At 37.5% G+C, this 15,988-nt stretch overlaps 1 protein-coding gene and 1 pseudogene across 1 annotated transcript in view; both read left to right on the top strand.

The window, feature by feature from the left end:
• The window catches only part of ANO5 (anoctamin 5), a 102,279-nt gene that overhangs the window by 45,963 nt on the left and 40,328 nt on the right, over positions 1–15,988 (top strand). The window contains exons 7-9 of the mRNA XM_088017433.1: positions 301–579; positions 5,030–5,143; positions 7,236–7,351. Of these exons, the coding sequence (XP_087873559.1) occupies positions 301–579; positions 5,030–5,143; positions 7,236–7,351 (509 nt within the window). The remainder of the gene's footprint in view (positions 1–300; positions 580–5,029; positions 5,144–7,235; positions 7,352–15,988) is intronic.
• On the top strand, positions 9,208–10,001 carry LOC114220002 (small ribosomal subunit protein eS6 pseudogene; annotated as a pseudogene).

The raw sequence follows: 15,988 nt of genomic DNA, 5'->3' as shown, positions 1-15,988 counted from the left end.
CTTGGCTAGTTTACATTGACTCTGAAATATATTTTTTAGTATATTCTTTCTTTGTCTCTGTCACATACACACACACATACACACGTTTACACATATACATATATGTATATGTAAGTGTAATATATAGATATATATTCTGAGAATTTGTTCCTCTAGAAGTTTTGCTGAAAAATGTCAATAAATTGAAACTGCTGTAACATCTTTAGTTTGTTTGAGATTTTATAAAACTTTGTTTCTTTAATCAGTTTGGTAACAAATAAATCATAATGCTTCCTGTTATTTTGCCTCCTTTTTCTACAGAACTCTGAAGATGGAAGGACTTACTTTGTCAAGATCCATGCCCCTTGGGAGGTACTAGTTACTTACGCTGAAGTGTTGGGAATCAAAATGCCTATTAAGGAGAGTGATATTCCTCCAGCTGAGAATATCCCCTATATGCTTGGGCCTCTGAAGCTCCCAAAGAATGTGAGGCACCCTCATCCTGAATATTTCACTGCCCAATTCACCAGACATCGGCAGGAACTCTTCCTCATTGAAGACGAGTCAAGCTTCTTTCCATCCTCATCAAGAAACAGAATTGTAGGTAGAGAAGACCTTTGGTCACATCCCTTCAAGTGTGGTATATGTGTCTGTGTGTGCTTGTGTATGTGTGTGTATACATGTGTGATGCAATGTCTGCACAGTGTGTCTGCATACATTTTGATAAGTATTTGGTGGGATTGAGTGGGTTCAAAAGTCCACCTGGACCACTTAAACCTGTTCACCTACTGACTTATCAAACTTGTTTAAACACAAAACTTTGACAGTGTGGACACAGTTAAGATAGAGGCTTCATGTAATACTGAGACAAGCTCTTAATTGAGAGCCAGGGCTTAGGTTTTATTTGTTCTTTGTAAAGTGGTTTTATAAACTTAGAGTTTGGTTTTATAAATACACTGCATAGCAGGAAGAATATTGGTCATTCCAAATGAAAATGGAATTTTAAAATTTCTTTATATATAGCTAGCGTTTGAGAAACCTCAAAACTTTCCCCTCTCATTTAAAACCATTTTCAGTCCTGAATAATATTTCCTCTCTATTTGTAGTCCTAGAATCTTTACGTTTCCCATTAAAAGCCTCTCTCCTAAAGAATCATGCTTCCCCTACCACTGCTTCCTCATGTTAAGGTAGGAATAAAGTCTACCTCATAGGTTACTCTGAGAATGAAGTGAGTTAAGGTGTGAAAGACTTTGATACCTGAATATACTAGGTGCTCAATAAGTGTTAGGTATTATTGTCAAAATCAAATGAAAGACTCTGTGTGAAGCACTTTACAAACTGTAGAGTACTTTAGATAGACTTGTTATGTTAAAAAGTAGCTAACAAAAGGTCAGGGAACCAGGAGGAGCAAATTAGGAACTTGATCAGGTATAGAAATATTAGTATCCATTTCTCTTTACTTGTTCTGTCTAAAGAGTATGGATACCTTAGATTAAGTCAGCTTTAAAACAGCAGTTTTTCCTCCTTCAGTGGAGCAGAACTATTTTTGCTCTATTGAAGAAGTTTTTTGGGAGATTAATGTGGAAGATCCCTTCCTTCCTATCCTCATCCAGGACACTCAAGTTTATGTATGTACACATTGAAAGTATTCCAAGAGCCTCTTACATCGGTATTGAATTTCATACTTCTCAAAGCATCTTCACAACCATCATGACATTTGAGCCTCGTGATGTATATTTTATAACATCTAGCATATATATATATTCCCAATTCCAACAGCTATTGAGTTTATTCCCAACTTTTCTGATTTACAAACAATTCTGTAGTTTTCAACCTGTTATTTACATATTTCAGTGTATATGTAAATTTTTCTGCAAAATTGATACCAGATACAAAATTACTGGATCTAAGGGCACACACATTTAAAATTTTATATTGCACTATCACTCTTTACAAAAAGATGTACTAATTTGAGTCCTAGTAACAACATATGAGAGTGCTCCATGTTCCACATCTTTCTCGACATTAGAATTTACCAATCTTTCTTTTCCTTTCTTTTTTAATTGTGGCATAATATGAAAAGAGGTAGGCCCCCAGGTTGCAAGCAAACAGCTCACTGAATCGTCACAAAGCAAACACAGCCATGTAACTGCCACCCACATCAAGGAGAAAAACTTGTTTACCCTCCAGAAGTCCTACTAACTTCCCAGTTACTGTTCCCATTGTCCTCAGCAGAAGTTGACTTTTAAATTTTATAAAAATGGAATCATGCAGTATATATTCTTTTGAGTCTGGCTTCTTTGGTTCAACACTTATTTGGGTGATTTAGCTCTTGTATGAGTTTTTGTGCATTCATTTTCATTACTTTGTATTGAAATTTATTTGTGTGTCATTATGGTTTTAATTTGCATTTCTCTGATATGTGTTTGGATGCTTTTATTCCTTATTTAGATAGGTACTTTTGTGAAGTCCCTGCTAAAGTCTCTTGTCTGTTTCTCAATTAGGTCTTTCCTGGTTGATTGGGAGAAATCGTTGATATATTCCTCATATGAGCCCTTTGTTTATCATACACGTTACTGATCTTTTCCTACCTGTGCTTCCTTTTTCTTTCTTTTAATGGCTTCTTTTGCTAAACAGATGTTTTTAATTTTAATGTAGTCCAGTTTCTCAAGCCTTTTCTTTATGAATCATGCTCTTAATCTTTTAACTACCACCATGACCATGACGTCAATTTCCTATGTTATTTTTTTGAAGTTGTATTATTTTATTTTCCACATTGAAACCTAGCGTCCACCTGTAATTTTTTGTGCATGGTGCAGTTTCCCACCATATGTGTGGTCATCATTCAGTTTGTAGCAATTATTGAAAACATTCAACTTTTCATACTGTTTTTCAGTTCCACCGTTGTCATAATTCAAGTTTCTATATATTCATAGGTCTACTTCTGGGCCCAGTACTGCAGCTTTGATCTTTTGTCTCCTTTTGTATTGATACTGACAATGTTGAACTTTACTTGAGTTCTGTAGTCCTAGAAAACAGGGACCGTTAAGGAAATCCCTCACTCCTTGTTCCGGTGAACTGCTTCCTTTAAAGGATCACCCTAGCCCCTATGAGTATTCATAGATAACCACTGCCCCCATCTCCCAGTTTGACTTGACAGCACCACTTGCCACATAGTTCATCCTAAATTCGCCTGGCGATTGAAGTGTCTATCTATGGTAGTTGTCTTTATACCAAGAAAAAATTAAGCTTCTCATATCTCTATGCCAAACAAGTAGTTACAAGTTGGAGTCAGGTGCCCAGTCTACTTTCCCATAGAAACAGGGAGGTGGGGATGCTATCTTGCTTGATGTTTACATTTAAAAGGGATGGCTCCTATAAAACTTAAGGAAAACACTCCTGGGTTGTAAAACTGTCAAGAGGCTTATTTAGCTTTGCTACGGATTTACATAAGTCTCAAAGGGATAGAGAAAGAGTTTATAATTACAAGCTCTCTAAAGGAAATGCTCTAAGAACAGAGAGGTCGGGGAGGAAGTCTCTTTCCCTTTTGGCACCAGGGAAATTTCAGTTCTTTTAGATTTATAATTAGCCTTGTAATTTCTCCCTTTTGTAATTAGTTTGTAGTAATAAGAGTCAAACATAGGCCCTCCATATTCTCACTCTTGATCTGATAAATGGCTAGCTGAACTATTTATCCCCACTGATCCATCCAAACAAAGTATTTGTTAGCTGAATTGACTGAACATTAATTAAACTTTCCTCCCACAGGAACCTAAACTTTGATGTACCCTTAACCCAAGCCAGCACTGGCATGTATAATAGCCCTTCCTTACCGCAAAGAAGGACACTCCCTCACCCTGGCTTGCCTCTCCCAAATGAATAAGTGAATGAGTGAATGAATGAATGAATGAATGAATGAATAAAAAGAAAAGTCTCTTTTTGCCTGACTTTTCAGATGTTCACAGGGCTCCCCATTATAATAGTTTCCCTCCCCCTCTTGTAATAATCTTTTCATATAATGTCTTTCCCAAGTCCAGATTTGTTTTTTTTTTTTTTTGACAATACCGTGCTGTATTTTTTTTTTTTTTTTTTACCATGGCTTCATAATAAGTCTCAATATCTGGTGGAGTAAAATTTTCCACTTTGTTAATACCCTAGGACAGAGTTCTAATTTTGGTGAATCTTTCCTAAAGAAATAATCCAAAGTATGTAAAATAATTAATATCTATCATATTATTTGTAAAAATTAAAAGTGCTTTCATAAATTATGATATATTTACCAACATAAAATAGTAAGCTTCACTTAAATGAGTAACCAGATTAGCTAATGGTGATTCGAGAACAACCAGCACTCTAACCAACAATTCTTTAACTTAGGAGATGTGAGAAGGGGGGCGGGGAAGGAAATAGATTGAAAACAGTGCTGAAAATTCATCAGAAAAGCAGAAATTCTGAAAAGGTGCTGGAAAACAAAGTGCAGATAGTATTGAACTGGCAGAAATATGAGAGCAGAGAACACCAAAGCCAAAATTATATGGAGGAAAAAACTGATGCAAAGATATAGATGAATGCAAAGTAGTTGTAGAGATACGGTAATCTTGTGTTAATAAATTCAGATGTCAGTAAGAGGCCCTGTATAAATCCTCAGAGTAACTGAAGTAATCAGCATAGCTAAGTATCAATTCTATACCATATTCCCACAGCTGAACTGTTAGTGGTGATATTACACTCCCAACTTGAACGCCTGATTGTAGGAATTTTGGCACAAGACTTCCAGAGGAGCTTGGGACGGGAGAAGCAAAATAAATCATGATCCATTCCTGCCTCTCCCCACGGCAATAGACAGCTCCCATACCCAGGAGCTAAACTACCTGCAAACTCCATACAAGCTCACCCTCTACATCTTCCCTCAAACAACAGAGGGAAGGTTCCTTCTGTAATCAGAGCCTGTATCTACATTCAGACAAAGTTGGACATTGTTAAATTGCGATGGGAAAAAAATGTGGATAGCATAAAGTTCTGAAATGTGTGTCTGATGCTTACCTCATAGGTTTATTATATTCTCTCACGGTGTCCTTTTGGCATAGAAGATGGGAAGAAAAAGTTTGGAATTGAAAGACTGCTAACTTCTAATACTTACTCATCTGCCTATCCACTCCATGATGTAAGTATAAGCTTGGTTTTGAAATACTGAGCCCATTTTCCCTCTGACATTCAGAGGTCGCCTTGTTGGAAGAGAGAATCTTCCCTTTGCTTCCTTTTTTATGACAGGTTGCTTAATTCTTTCTCATGTTGGGGAAATCCCCCAAAGATTCCCTAGTTCCCAGCTGAGAAATTTACTAGCTATGCCGAAACATATAGTTAACTTTACACTGTGGTTTCAATGGAAATTTATTTTTAAAAAATATTACATTTGTATGTGAATTTTCTTTAGAACCCATATTGAAAAATAGCAGTTTTATTAAAAAAAAAAACAAAAAACAGTGCAGAGTAGAATATTTGGAAATTTCTATCTGAACCCATCAGATCTTTTCTCATTTATGAAGTTTTGGCTTAAGTTATATGCATTTATGTATTCGTTCATTAGATACATGATTGGTTTTAAGTACATGCATACCTCCTTTTCTTGTGCCTTGCTTTATGGCACATTGCAGGTATTGGGGTTTTTTGTTTTTTTTTTTTTACAAATTGAAGGTTCCTGGCAACCCTGTGTCATGGAAGTCCATTGGCACCATTTTTCCAACGGCATCTGCTTACTTCATGTCTCATTTGAATTTTTTTGGTTTCCCATTGCATATAGAAGTTGTTTACACTAAGCTGTAATCTATTCAGTGTGCAATAGGTTATGCCTAAAAACGGTACTTACCTTAATTAAAAAGTACTTTATTGCTAAAAAATGCTAACCATCCTCTGAGCCTTCAGCGAGTTGCAATCTTTTTGCTGGTGGAGGGTCTTGCCTCCAGATGGCTGGGGACTGATCAGGGTGGTGATTGCTGAAGGTTGGGGGTGGCCATGGCAATATGTTGAAATAAGAAAATGAAGTTTGCCATATCGATTTGACTCTTCCTTTCACAAATGATTTCTCTGTGCAGAGAGATGCTTTTTGATGAACGAGGTCTGTTCCTTACTGTCTAGTTGATTATCTTTGATATGTTTTCTATAAATAGAGTACAGCAGAATTTTCCAAAATGGGTGGCAGTTTTTAACAGGAGTATCAATTCCGGTGAAATTAACTTCAGTTGTTAGAGAAACCATCCTCCTTCCCCAAACCCCGCCTCCCTCCACGCACATTTGGCAGAAGAACTAATAGGGGATTAAAGATTCAATATAATGGCGTGGTCATTTGGTAGAGAGATATATAGTGGGTTAATAAACACTATACAATGCATTCTCTGTCAGTCTTTCTTCACAAAAGGGCTCATTCCGTTTTAGAAGATTTTGAGGTTTGTTTTGTTTTTAGGGCATTAATTCTCTTCTTACTATTACCAGGTCATTAAGCCAAATTAATATCCTCAGTCACCAGCAACTTTAATCTGTACATCCAGCCTTCCAGCAGAGTCATTTATGATCACTAGAAGATGAGTGGTACTTAGCTGTTGTGAGAGATAGTTATAACTTACTGTTAGTTTTACTTTTTTTTTTTTCTATCCTGAATGCAAGGTTAGGTACTGGATTTTCCCTTCTGTGCATTAAAGAATCATTTTTCAAGATACCCAAATAGGCTGCCTTTTTAATTTATTTCAATTTTCAAGATTCAGTAGGATTAGCTACAGAAGAAGAAAAAAGTTGGAATCTAGGTGATATAAAATCTTACACCTTATTATATCGAGATTTTCACATGTGCTTAATTTTCAATTGGGTATTTATTCATGTTGTCTTCGGCAGTTCACTTGTCTGGGCAAACAGTTAAAAGAATGTGTTGAACCACCATGTGTAGACAGTACTCTGCTATGTCCCGAAGGGATTTTTTTTTTTTTAAGATTTTATTTATTTATTTGAGAGAGAGAATGAGAGAGAGAGAGCACGAGAGGGAAGAGGGTCAGAGGGAGAAGCAGACTCCCTGCTCAGCAGGGAGCCCGATGTGGGACTTGATCTCAGGACTCCAGGATCATGACCTGAGCCGAAGGCAGTCGCTTAACCAACTGAGCCACCCAGGCGCCCTCCTGAAGGGATTTAATAAGGCAACTCAGTATGTAAAAATGGGGGAAATGCATGAAACAGTACTGAGGAAATACTTTCTTTTTGAATATCTGTAGGGTCAGTATTGGAAGCCTTCAGAACCTCCCAATCCTGTCAACGAGAGGTACATACTTTGCCAGAATTGGGCCCGGTTTTCCTATTTTTACAAGGAGCAGCCTTTAGATTTGGTTAGGTAAGTTCCTTAACATAGTATCAAACTGATTAAAACTTGATGTGATTTTTATTCACGATGGCATCGCATTCCCTTTCTTTTACCACTGTTTTCATCCACAACATGTTACATCTTCCCAGTTTTGTATCCACACTATCATTTAGTCATTCATTTGCGAATAGAATGCTGTTGCCAGAATACCTTTAACTACCATGCAGAAGTAGCTCGGTAGTTGGTATTTAGGTAGGCTGGGTTCAGATCCAAGTTCTTCCTCTTAGAGGCTACAGAAACTTGGTCAAATTATTTAACCTCTATGAAGCTCATCTGTAAAATGGGAGTAACAATGGCGCTTTCCTTATGGGGCTGTTTAATAATGAAATGAGACATGTCTATATTTTTAGCATAGGGGCTAGCACTTAGGGCTTCATACGTATTAGTTTTGTTTTTCTGAGTCCGGGGATTTAGAAACTAGCAGAAAGCTTGTGCACAGAGGTCTGTGTGCGTGCGTGTGTGCGTGCGTGTAGATCTCAGAGATCTGTGAAGGCACGTGTTCCGTGACCTCAATTCTTTAGACAGTTTCATTGGCTAAGCAAGAAGCCTGCCATTGCAGGTTCCTGCTTTGAACCCTGACAATGCCCCATACATACAGGATGTCAGGAGACTTGTGCCAGGATTTCAGTAAAGGAACAATCAGATGAGACCCCTTGTTGCTACACACCTGGTGTTTCACTTGGGGGTTTATGCTGGTAATGCTATGCTTGCACAGCATCACAGTATCCTTTTTATGAGGCTGATGCCCGCAAGTCAGTAGAACAGTTATCTCAAAGATTTTGTTTAAGGCAAGTAAGTGGAGATTTTTAAGAATAAATGAAAGGCAGGTAGCATAGATAAGCTGGTACTTTCTGTAAATCATTATATGAACTCTTTGTTGGATAGATGTTTTAATTGTTTTGGATAATGGTCATTTAACAATTCAAATAGTGAAGAGACTTGCAAAATGTTAAGTGAAATTCTAACTCTGTCGAACTTGGCAGAAGTAATTGCCCTTGATTTGGTATATCCATTCAGTTCTATTTTTTTGTGCATGTATAATGAAATGCATACACAGTCATATTTTTTCCTTAGAAAAAACAATGGCATATTTATTTACTTTTTTGCTGTCATTTTCTTTTTGCACTAAATAATATATTATTGGTACTCCTCCTGTGAATACACACAGATCTATCTCATGCTTTTTAACAGAACACAGAGTGCCATATTATAAATGTTGCAAAATTCATTTATCTGTTTTTCTGTCAGAAAACAGGCTGTCCCAGATTTTTCACTGTTACAAACCTGCTGCTAAGGACATTTGCAGACATTGGGCCCTTGGAGAATGTTTTCATAGCATATTTTTAAAGAAGCATAGTCATCAGAATGAAGGTTTACATAGTTTATATTGCTCAAAATATATTGAAAGTATGTATTCATTTAACGTTTTTAAACTATCAACAGGTGTTTCTACTATGAGTATTCTCCAACGATTTGTATTTTTGACCGTGGGTATATACAAACACATTACATCTGGGGTTAGTGGGGGTTATATCTGTAATACTTTGTGAGCCCTTGCAAATTTCCTTTTACAACAAAATGGAAACTCAGATATTTAATCAGGTGACAGTGCCTAGCATAAATTTAATAACTTTTAAAAGTTTTTCATCTTCTTACTATAATAAGTTCTCATTTATAGCAAGCTATACTGCTTTTCCATTTCAATAGTAAAATGATATTTTTAAATAAATGTAAAATTTTAACCCAAGTTTAATGTAAAGAACTGATAACTTAGGTGAAAAATTTTTTAGTTAAAAGGCAAAAAAGAAAACACTGGCTCTTTTTCGTGGCGCCTCGGAGGCGGTAGGCTGCTTCAGGATGAAGCTGAACATCTCTTTCCCAGCTACTGGCTGCCAGAAACTCATTGAAGTGGATGATGAACGCAAACTTCGTACATTTTATGAGAAGCGTATGGCCACAGAAGTTGCTGCTGATGCTCTGGGTGAAGAATGGAAGGGTTATGTGGTCTGAATCAGTGGTGGCAATGACAAACAGGGCTTCCCCATGAAGCAGGGTGTCTTGACCCATGGTCGTGTCCACCTGCTGCTGAGTAAGGGGCATTCCTGCTATAGACCAAGGCAGACTGGAGAGAGAAAGCGCAAATCCGTTCGGGGTTGCATTGTGGATGCCAATCTCAGCGTTCTCAACTTGGTCATTGTAAAAAAGGGGAGAAGGATATTCCTGGACTCACTGATACTACTGTGCCTTGTCGCCTGGGGCCCAAAAGAGCCAGCAGAACCCGCAAACTTTTCAATCTCTCTAAAGAAGATGATGTCCGCCAGTATGTTGTGAGAAAGCCCCTAAACAAAGAAGGGAAGAAACCTAGAACCAAAGCGCCTAAGATTCAGCGTCTTGTTACTCCACGGGTCCTCCAGCACAAACGGTGGCATATTGCTTTGAAGAAGCAGCGCACTAAGAAAAATAAGGAAGAGGCTGCAGAATATGCTAAACTTGTGGCCAAGAGAATGAAGGAGGCCAAAGAAAAACGCCAGGAACAGATTGCCAAGAGACGGAGGCTGTCCTCTCTGAGAGCCTCTACCTCTAAGTCTGAGTCCAGTCAAAAATGAGATTTTCTATGAGTGACAAATAAATACGATCAGACATCAAAAAAAAAAAAAAAAGAAAACACTGTGTTATCACAGAAGTAGCAACTACAGAAAACAACTATTATCCCTAGGGTTTCTTTTTAGTGTTTATGTAAGATAATATTCTTTTTCTAGGAACAGACAGTGAAGTATTTAGGGATAAAGGACCATGACATTTTCAACCAACTTACTTTCAAATGGCTCATCAAAAGATATCTACATCTATATTTATATCTCTATCTTCATATATATATATATATATGAAGAGAGGGAGTTATATGAAGAGAGAGAAAGTACAAATGGAACAATATTTTTGCAATAAAAGAATTAAAGAGTATATGGAAGTTATCTAAATTATTCTTGCAACTTTTTCTATATATATGAAATTATGAACAAATGGAGACTTTAATAAAAGGAGAGTACAGAAGTAGTAGATCCACACATATATAGTCAATTGATTTTCAACAAAGGTACCTGGTCATTCAGTGGGGAAAGGATAGTCCTTTAAACAAATGATGTTAGAACAAACAGAAATCCATATGCAGAACATGAATCTTGATTCTTTCCTATACAGAAATTTAAACTAGCTTGAAATGGATCAGGGAACTTAGTGTAATGGCTAAACCTATAAAGCTTCTAGAAGAATGTTTAGCAGAAAAATTTGTATGGCCTTGGGTTTGGCATGGACTTTTCAGGAAAGACAAAAAGTACAATTTAAAAATATATAAATTTGACTTCATAATAATAAAGTCTGCTCTTTAAAAGACACTGTTGTAAAAATAAAAAGGCAAACCACAGGCTGGAGAAAACACTGGCAACACACATATGGACAAAGGACATTTAGAATATTTTAAGGAACTCTTACAATTCAATAGTAAGACAAAATCATTAAAAATGGACAAAAGATTATAACAGATACTTCACCAAAGAAAGTATTTATGGATGGCCAGTTAGTAATCAAAAAATACATAGCATCTATATCCACTAGAGGAATAAAAATTAAAATGTCTGTCATTGAGATGCTACTACACCACCCACTATTATAGCTAAAATCTAAAAGATTGAGAGCAGTGAGTGCTGACAGGGGTGTGGAGCAGCTTGAAATCTCTAAGTGCTGTTGGGATGCAAAATGGTGGAGAAATTCTATAAAGAATTTTACAGTTTCTTATCAAGTTAAATATGCACCTTTTTTTTAAAGATTTTATTTATTTATTTGACAGAGAGAGAGACAGAGAGAGAGGAAACACAAGCAGGGGGAGTGGGAGAGGGAGAAGCAGGCTTCCCGTGGAGCAGGGAGCCCAATGTGGGGCTCGATCCCAGGACTCTGGGATCCTGACCTGAACCGAAGGCAGACCCTTAACGACTGAGCGACCCAGGCACCCCAAATATACACTTTTTTATGACCCAGCAATTCCCCTACTAAGTCTTTACCCAGGAAAAATGAAGCATATGTCCACAAAAACACCATTATTTGAATGTTCATAGCTTAACTCATAAGAAAAACCTGGAAGCAACCCAAAGGTCCATCAATTGATAAATGGATAAACAAACTATCATGTATTCAGACAATGGATATTTTTCTCTGAGATAAATTACTGATAAATGCAACGTCAAAGGATGAATCTTCAAAGCATTTTGCTAAGGAAAAGAAGCAGGCCACAAAAGCTTGCATAGTCCTATGTTTTCATTTATAAAACATTATTCTGGAAAAGGCGAAACTATAGGGATATAAATTAAAGTAGTAGTTGCCCAGATCTTGTTATTGGGGAAGGGGTTAACCGCAAGGGTCTCAAGGGAACTTTTTGAGATGATGGAAATGCTCTGTATAGGTTGATTGTGGTGGTGGTTATATTGCAGGGTTGCAGGATTGCGGGGTTCTTGTCTCATAGAGTTGAAGGATAAATGGAAAATAGGGTGAACTGAGAGTTTATTAAGGGAAGTTGAGAACAGAAAGGGAAGCTCTCTAGTCAGGGGTTCCGAATGGGTTGCAACTGAGGGCTTTTATGGTCGGTCTTTTATAAAAAACTGACCAGGGAACTTGGCAAATATCTTGTCTGTAACATTTAAGAAAAACAAGGTAGATTTGTAAATATTATGAAAATATCTTGTCTATATTTAGAACAAACAAAGTGGATTTGTTATGTTTTCTTCTCTCTAGTTAATATCTTGTATATAACATTTTTTTCCACATCTGGAATTTCTTTTTTTTTTTTTTAAGATTTTATTTGTTTGAGAGCAAGAGAGAGCATGAGGCAGGAGGCAGAGGGAGAGAGAGAAGCAGACTCCCCACTGAGCAGGGAGCCGATGTGGGGCTCCATCCCAGGACCCTGAGATCATGACCTGAGCTGAAGGCAGACACTTAACTGACTGAGCCACCCAGGTGCTCCAACACATCTGGGATTTCTATGAGCCTGGTCATGTAACCCCCTACCTAGCCTCGCCTGTCTCTTACTTAGTTACGAGAGTGCATGCATTTGAACTTAACAAATTATACACTTAGGTATATTTTATTATATATGAATTACACCCCAATCAATTTGTATAGAAAACAAAACAAAACAAAACAAAAACCCCACTCCTCTTAGAGGATTAACTTTCTGGGATAGATGGTGAGATGGGTTTAGTGAAGAAACTCAGAGGGGGAAGGGGTAATTCCTTCTTGGAGAAATGAACACCATTGGCTTGGAGGAGCTGCAGTCCTTACACAGTGACCTGGACAAAGTGTTGAAAGCTGTTCCCCAGGGGCACCTGGATGGCTCAGTTGGTTAAGCGTCTGCCTTCGGCTCATGTCACGATCCCAGGGTCCTGGGATCGAGCCCTGCATCAGGCTCCCTGCTCGGCAGGAAGCCTGCTTCTCCCTCTCCCACTCCCCTGCTTGTGTTCCCTCTCTCACTGTCTCTCTCTCTCTGTCAAATAAATAAATAACATCTTTAAAAAAAAGAAAAAAAAAGAAAGCTGTTCCCCAAAGATATTCCTAGTATAGGTGAGGCATGTCTGGGGACTCCCCAGGATGCCTGGAAGGAAATGACGCAGGAGATGGGGGTCAAGGCCTGCAGTTGTGCAAGTAGGAAGTGGCAATTGGATGTGGATTCCTAGATTAACACTTAATGTGATCTCATTTATATACCAGTCATTAAGCTATTGTTCCTCAGCTGCAGCCCACCTTTCTATAATCTGCTTTGTGAAATTGAGGCTGGAACTCTGAATATCACCAGTATGCTTTGCCAGTTAGCTCACTGCTGGGCTCTGCCAGCAAGAAGCACCAAGGAGACCGAAAGATGGGAGGAGGAAAAAAGGGTTTGTTTCTATTGTTTTTTTTATGTGTTTCCTGTTTGCTTCCTGTGAGCATTTCCCCAACAATTCTTTCCTGGCTGTGGCCGTGCGTTCCTATTGCTGTGACTGAATGCTGTTTACAGTTTTGCCAACACTTGCAGATCCAAGCCCATATCTGTTCTGAGATAGCCCACCAGCTTGCCATACCTCCTCCTCAGAGACCTGGGTCCCAGCCGCACAGGCCCCCTCCTGTGACGTTAGAGATAGCAGCACCAGCCACGGACACCATCTTCTGGGTTGACTTTCAGCTTGGGGCAGCACCAGGTTGTTGATAATTTTGAGCATCCAGTCAAAGTGTGAACAACCTGTTTGACAGCTCTATATATTATTTTCCCCTTGCTTCCATAAGCCCCTTATTTTTTATATTGATTTTGATTATCCAGTTAAGAATTTGTTTGACTTCTCCACTGTTTTTACCCTCCTAGTAATAAACAATCCGTGGGAAGTTGTGTTACTCATTACAGTTTCTCCCTAGACTTAGCGTACAGAATGATTTTCAACTGAACCAGTATTCACTGTTTTGGTTGCAAAATGAGTTTCCAACTGCAGCACTCGTTCCACATTTACTAGTTGTCCCTCATCATTCTTTCGCCAAAGCCCTTGGAACTGGATCCCATGTCTTTCTAACATTCCTCCTTTTTCCTCCCCAAAACTCTGCCCTTTTCGTTCCTGGCATAATAAGGCTTATTTCAGTTTGTTTTCAATATTAGTTAAAACCGAGGGAAGTGGCACTCCTTCCCAGATAACTTTCACCCATTTCTTGCCCTCTTCTTTCATTCCTTATCCCTTATAGCTTGTCAACTTCATTGTTTCCTGATTTATCTTTATCAAAAGAAGCAGATATATGTATTCTCTAAAATTTCTCCTTGTTAAACAAAAGTGGCATTTTATATAGACTCTTCAGCACTTTGCTATTTTCACTTAACAGTATATCCTGAAGATCAATGCATGAATTCATGGAGACATCGTCATTCATTTTTCTGCTTTATGGTACACCATTATGTGTCCTTGGGCATATTGTTGGGAGTATCTTCAAGGTAAATCCGTATGTGTGAGATTGTTGGGTTGCAGGGTAAGTGCATATGTAGTTGTGTTAAAATGTGCCGAATTCACCATACGGTACATCATTAGTTTTTGATGTAGTGTTCCATGATTCATTGTTTGCGTGTAACACCCAGTGCTCCGTGCAATGCAGTACTATATGGTGACTAACATAATTTTAAAAACAAACAAACAAACAGATAAATAAAATTTAAAAAATTGCCAAATTCCCTCTCAGTGGGATTGGACTATATGGAATTCCCACGAACAATGTATGAGAGTGCAGAGTGCACTGTCAAGTTTTCTAATTCTTGCTAGCTGATGGGTGAGAAATGGTATTTTAGTGTAGTTTTAATTTGTATTTCCCTTAATATGCAAGAAATTGAACATCTTTTCATATGGTAAGGGACATTTTTGTAGCTTTTTAATGAATTGAATATTCATACCTTTTGTCCATTTTTCTTTAGAATTTTTGCCTTCTTTTTTAGTGTTTTTAAGTTTTTTATATACTGAGGTTTTATAACCCTTTATCTATAATACGTATTCCTAATATTTTCTCTAAGTTTGTCATTTGCATTTTGACTTTGTTTATGGGTTTTGTTTTTATTTGTTTGTTTGGTTTTTGCTATGTAGAAGTATTTTCTTATTTTGTATGAAGTCAACTTTATCAAAATTTTTATTGCTTTTGGATTTTTAGTGACAATGCTTTGTTTTTTAAGATTTTATTTATTTATTTGAGAGAGAGAGAGAGAGCACAAGTGAGGTGAGGGTCAGAGGGAGAAGCAGACTCCCTGCTGAGCAGGGAGCCTGATGTGGGGCTCGATCCCAGGACCCTGGGATCATGACCTGAGCCGAAGGTAGACATGAAACGACTGAGCCATCCAGGAGCCCAGACAATACCTTTTTTGTACACACAAATTATAGAGGAATTCTCCTACATTTTCTTTTACTTGCATAGTTTCATTTTTTGTGTTTAGATTCCTGATCCATTTAGAATTTTTCTTACATATCATGTGAGGAGTGGATCTACTTTTATCTCCTTGTCCCAATACCATTTATTAAGAAGTTTATTGATGTCTCAGTGATTTGTGGTAATACCTTTATCTTAAACTAGATTTCTTAATGCAATGGAGTTTCTTTCTAGATGTTCTGTTTTATTCCTTTGATCTAACTAGCTTCTCATGTATCAGTACCAGGCTGTTTTCATTATAGCACCTTTGCTACAGTATGTTTTACCATGTAGTACTATGTAGTATGTTTTAAAATCTGGTTGGGCTAATACTTCATCATAGGTTTTACTCTCAGTGTTTCCTTGTACATTCTACATATTTATTCTTCCATATAAACTTTAGTATCAACTTGGCTAGCTCTTTACTAAAAAACAGAATGTTGGTATTTATATGGGGATCACATTAAATTTACAAATTAACTCAGATAGACCTGATAGTTTGATGATAATTCAGTCATCCTAATCAAGGAGAAGGCATGTCAAGGAAAAGATATGTCTTTGTTCAAGCCTACTTTTGTGTTTTTCAGGAGTCTTGTAGATTTTTCTTTGTATAGGTTAGGCAAATTTCTTAGGTTTAATGCTAGGTATTTTATATTTTTT

Source organism: Eumetopias jubatus, unplaced genomic scaffold (assembly GCF_037043125.1).
Source record: "Eumetopias jubatus isolate StellerSeaLion01/CBP00866 unplaced genomic scaffold, mEumJub1_p1.0 scaffold_13, whole genome shotgun sequence".
Classification (NCBI taxonomy): Eukaryota; Metazoa; Chordata; class Mammalia; order Carnivora; family Otariidae; genus Eumetopias; species Eumetopias jubatus.
The sequence above is the reverse complement of the archived record's forward strand: the minus strand, read 5'-3'. Positions and strand labels throughout refer to the sequence as shown.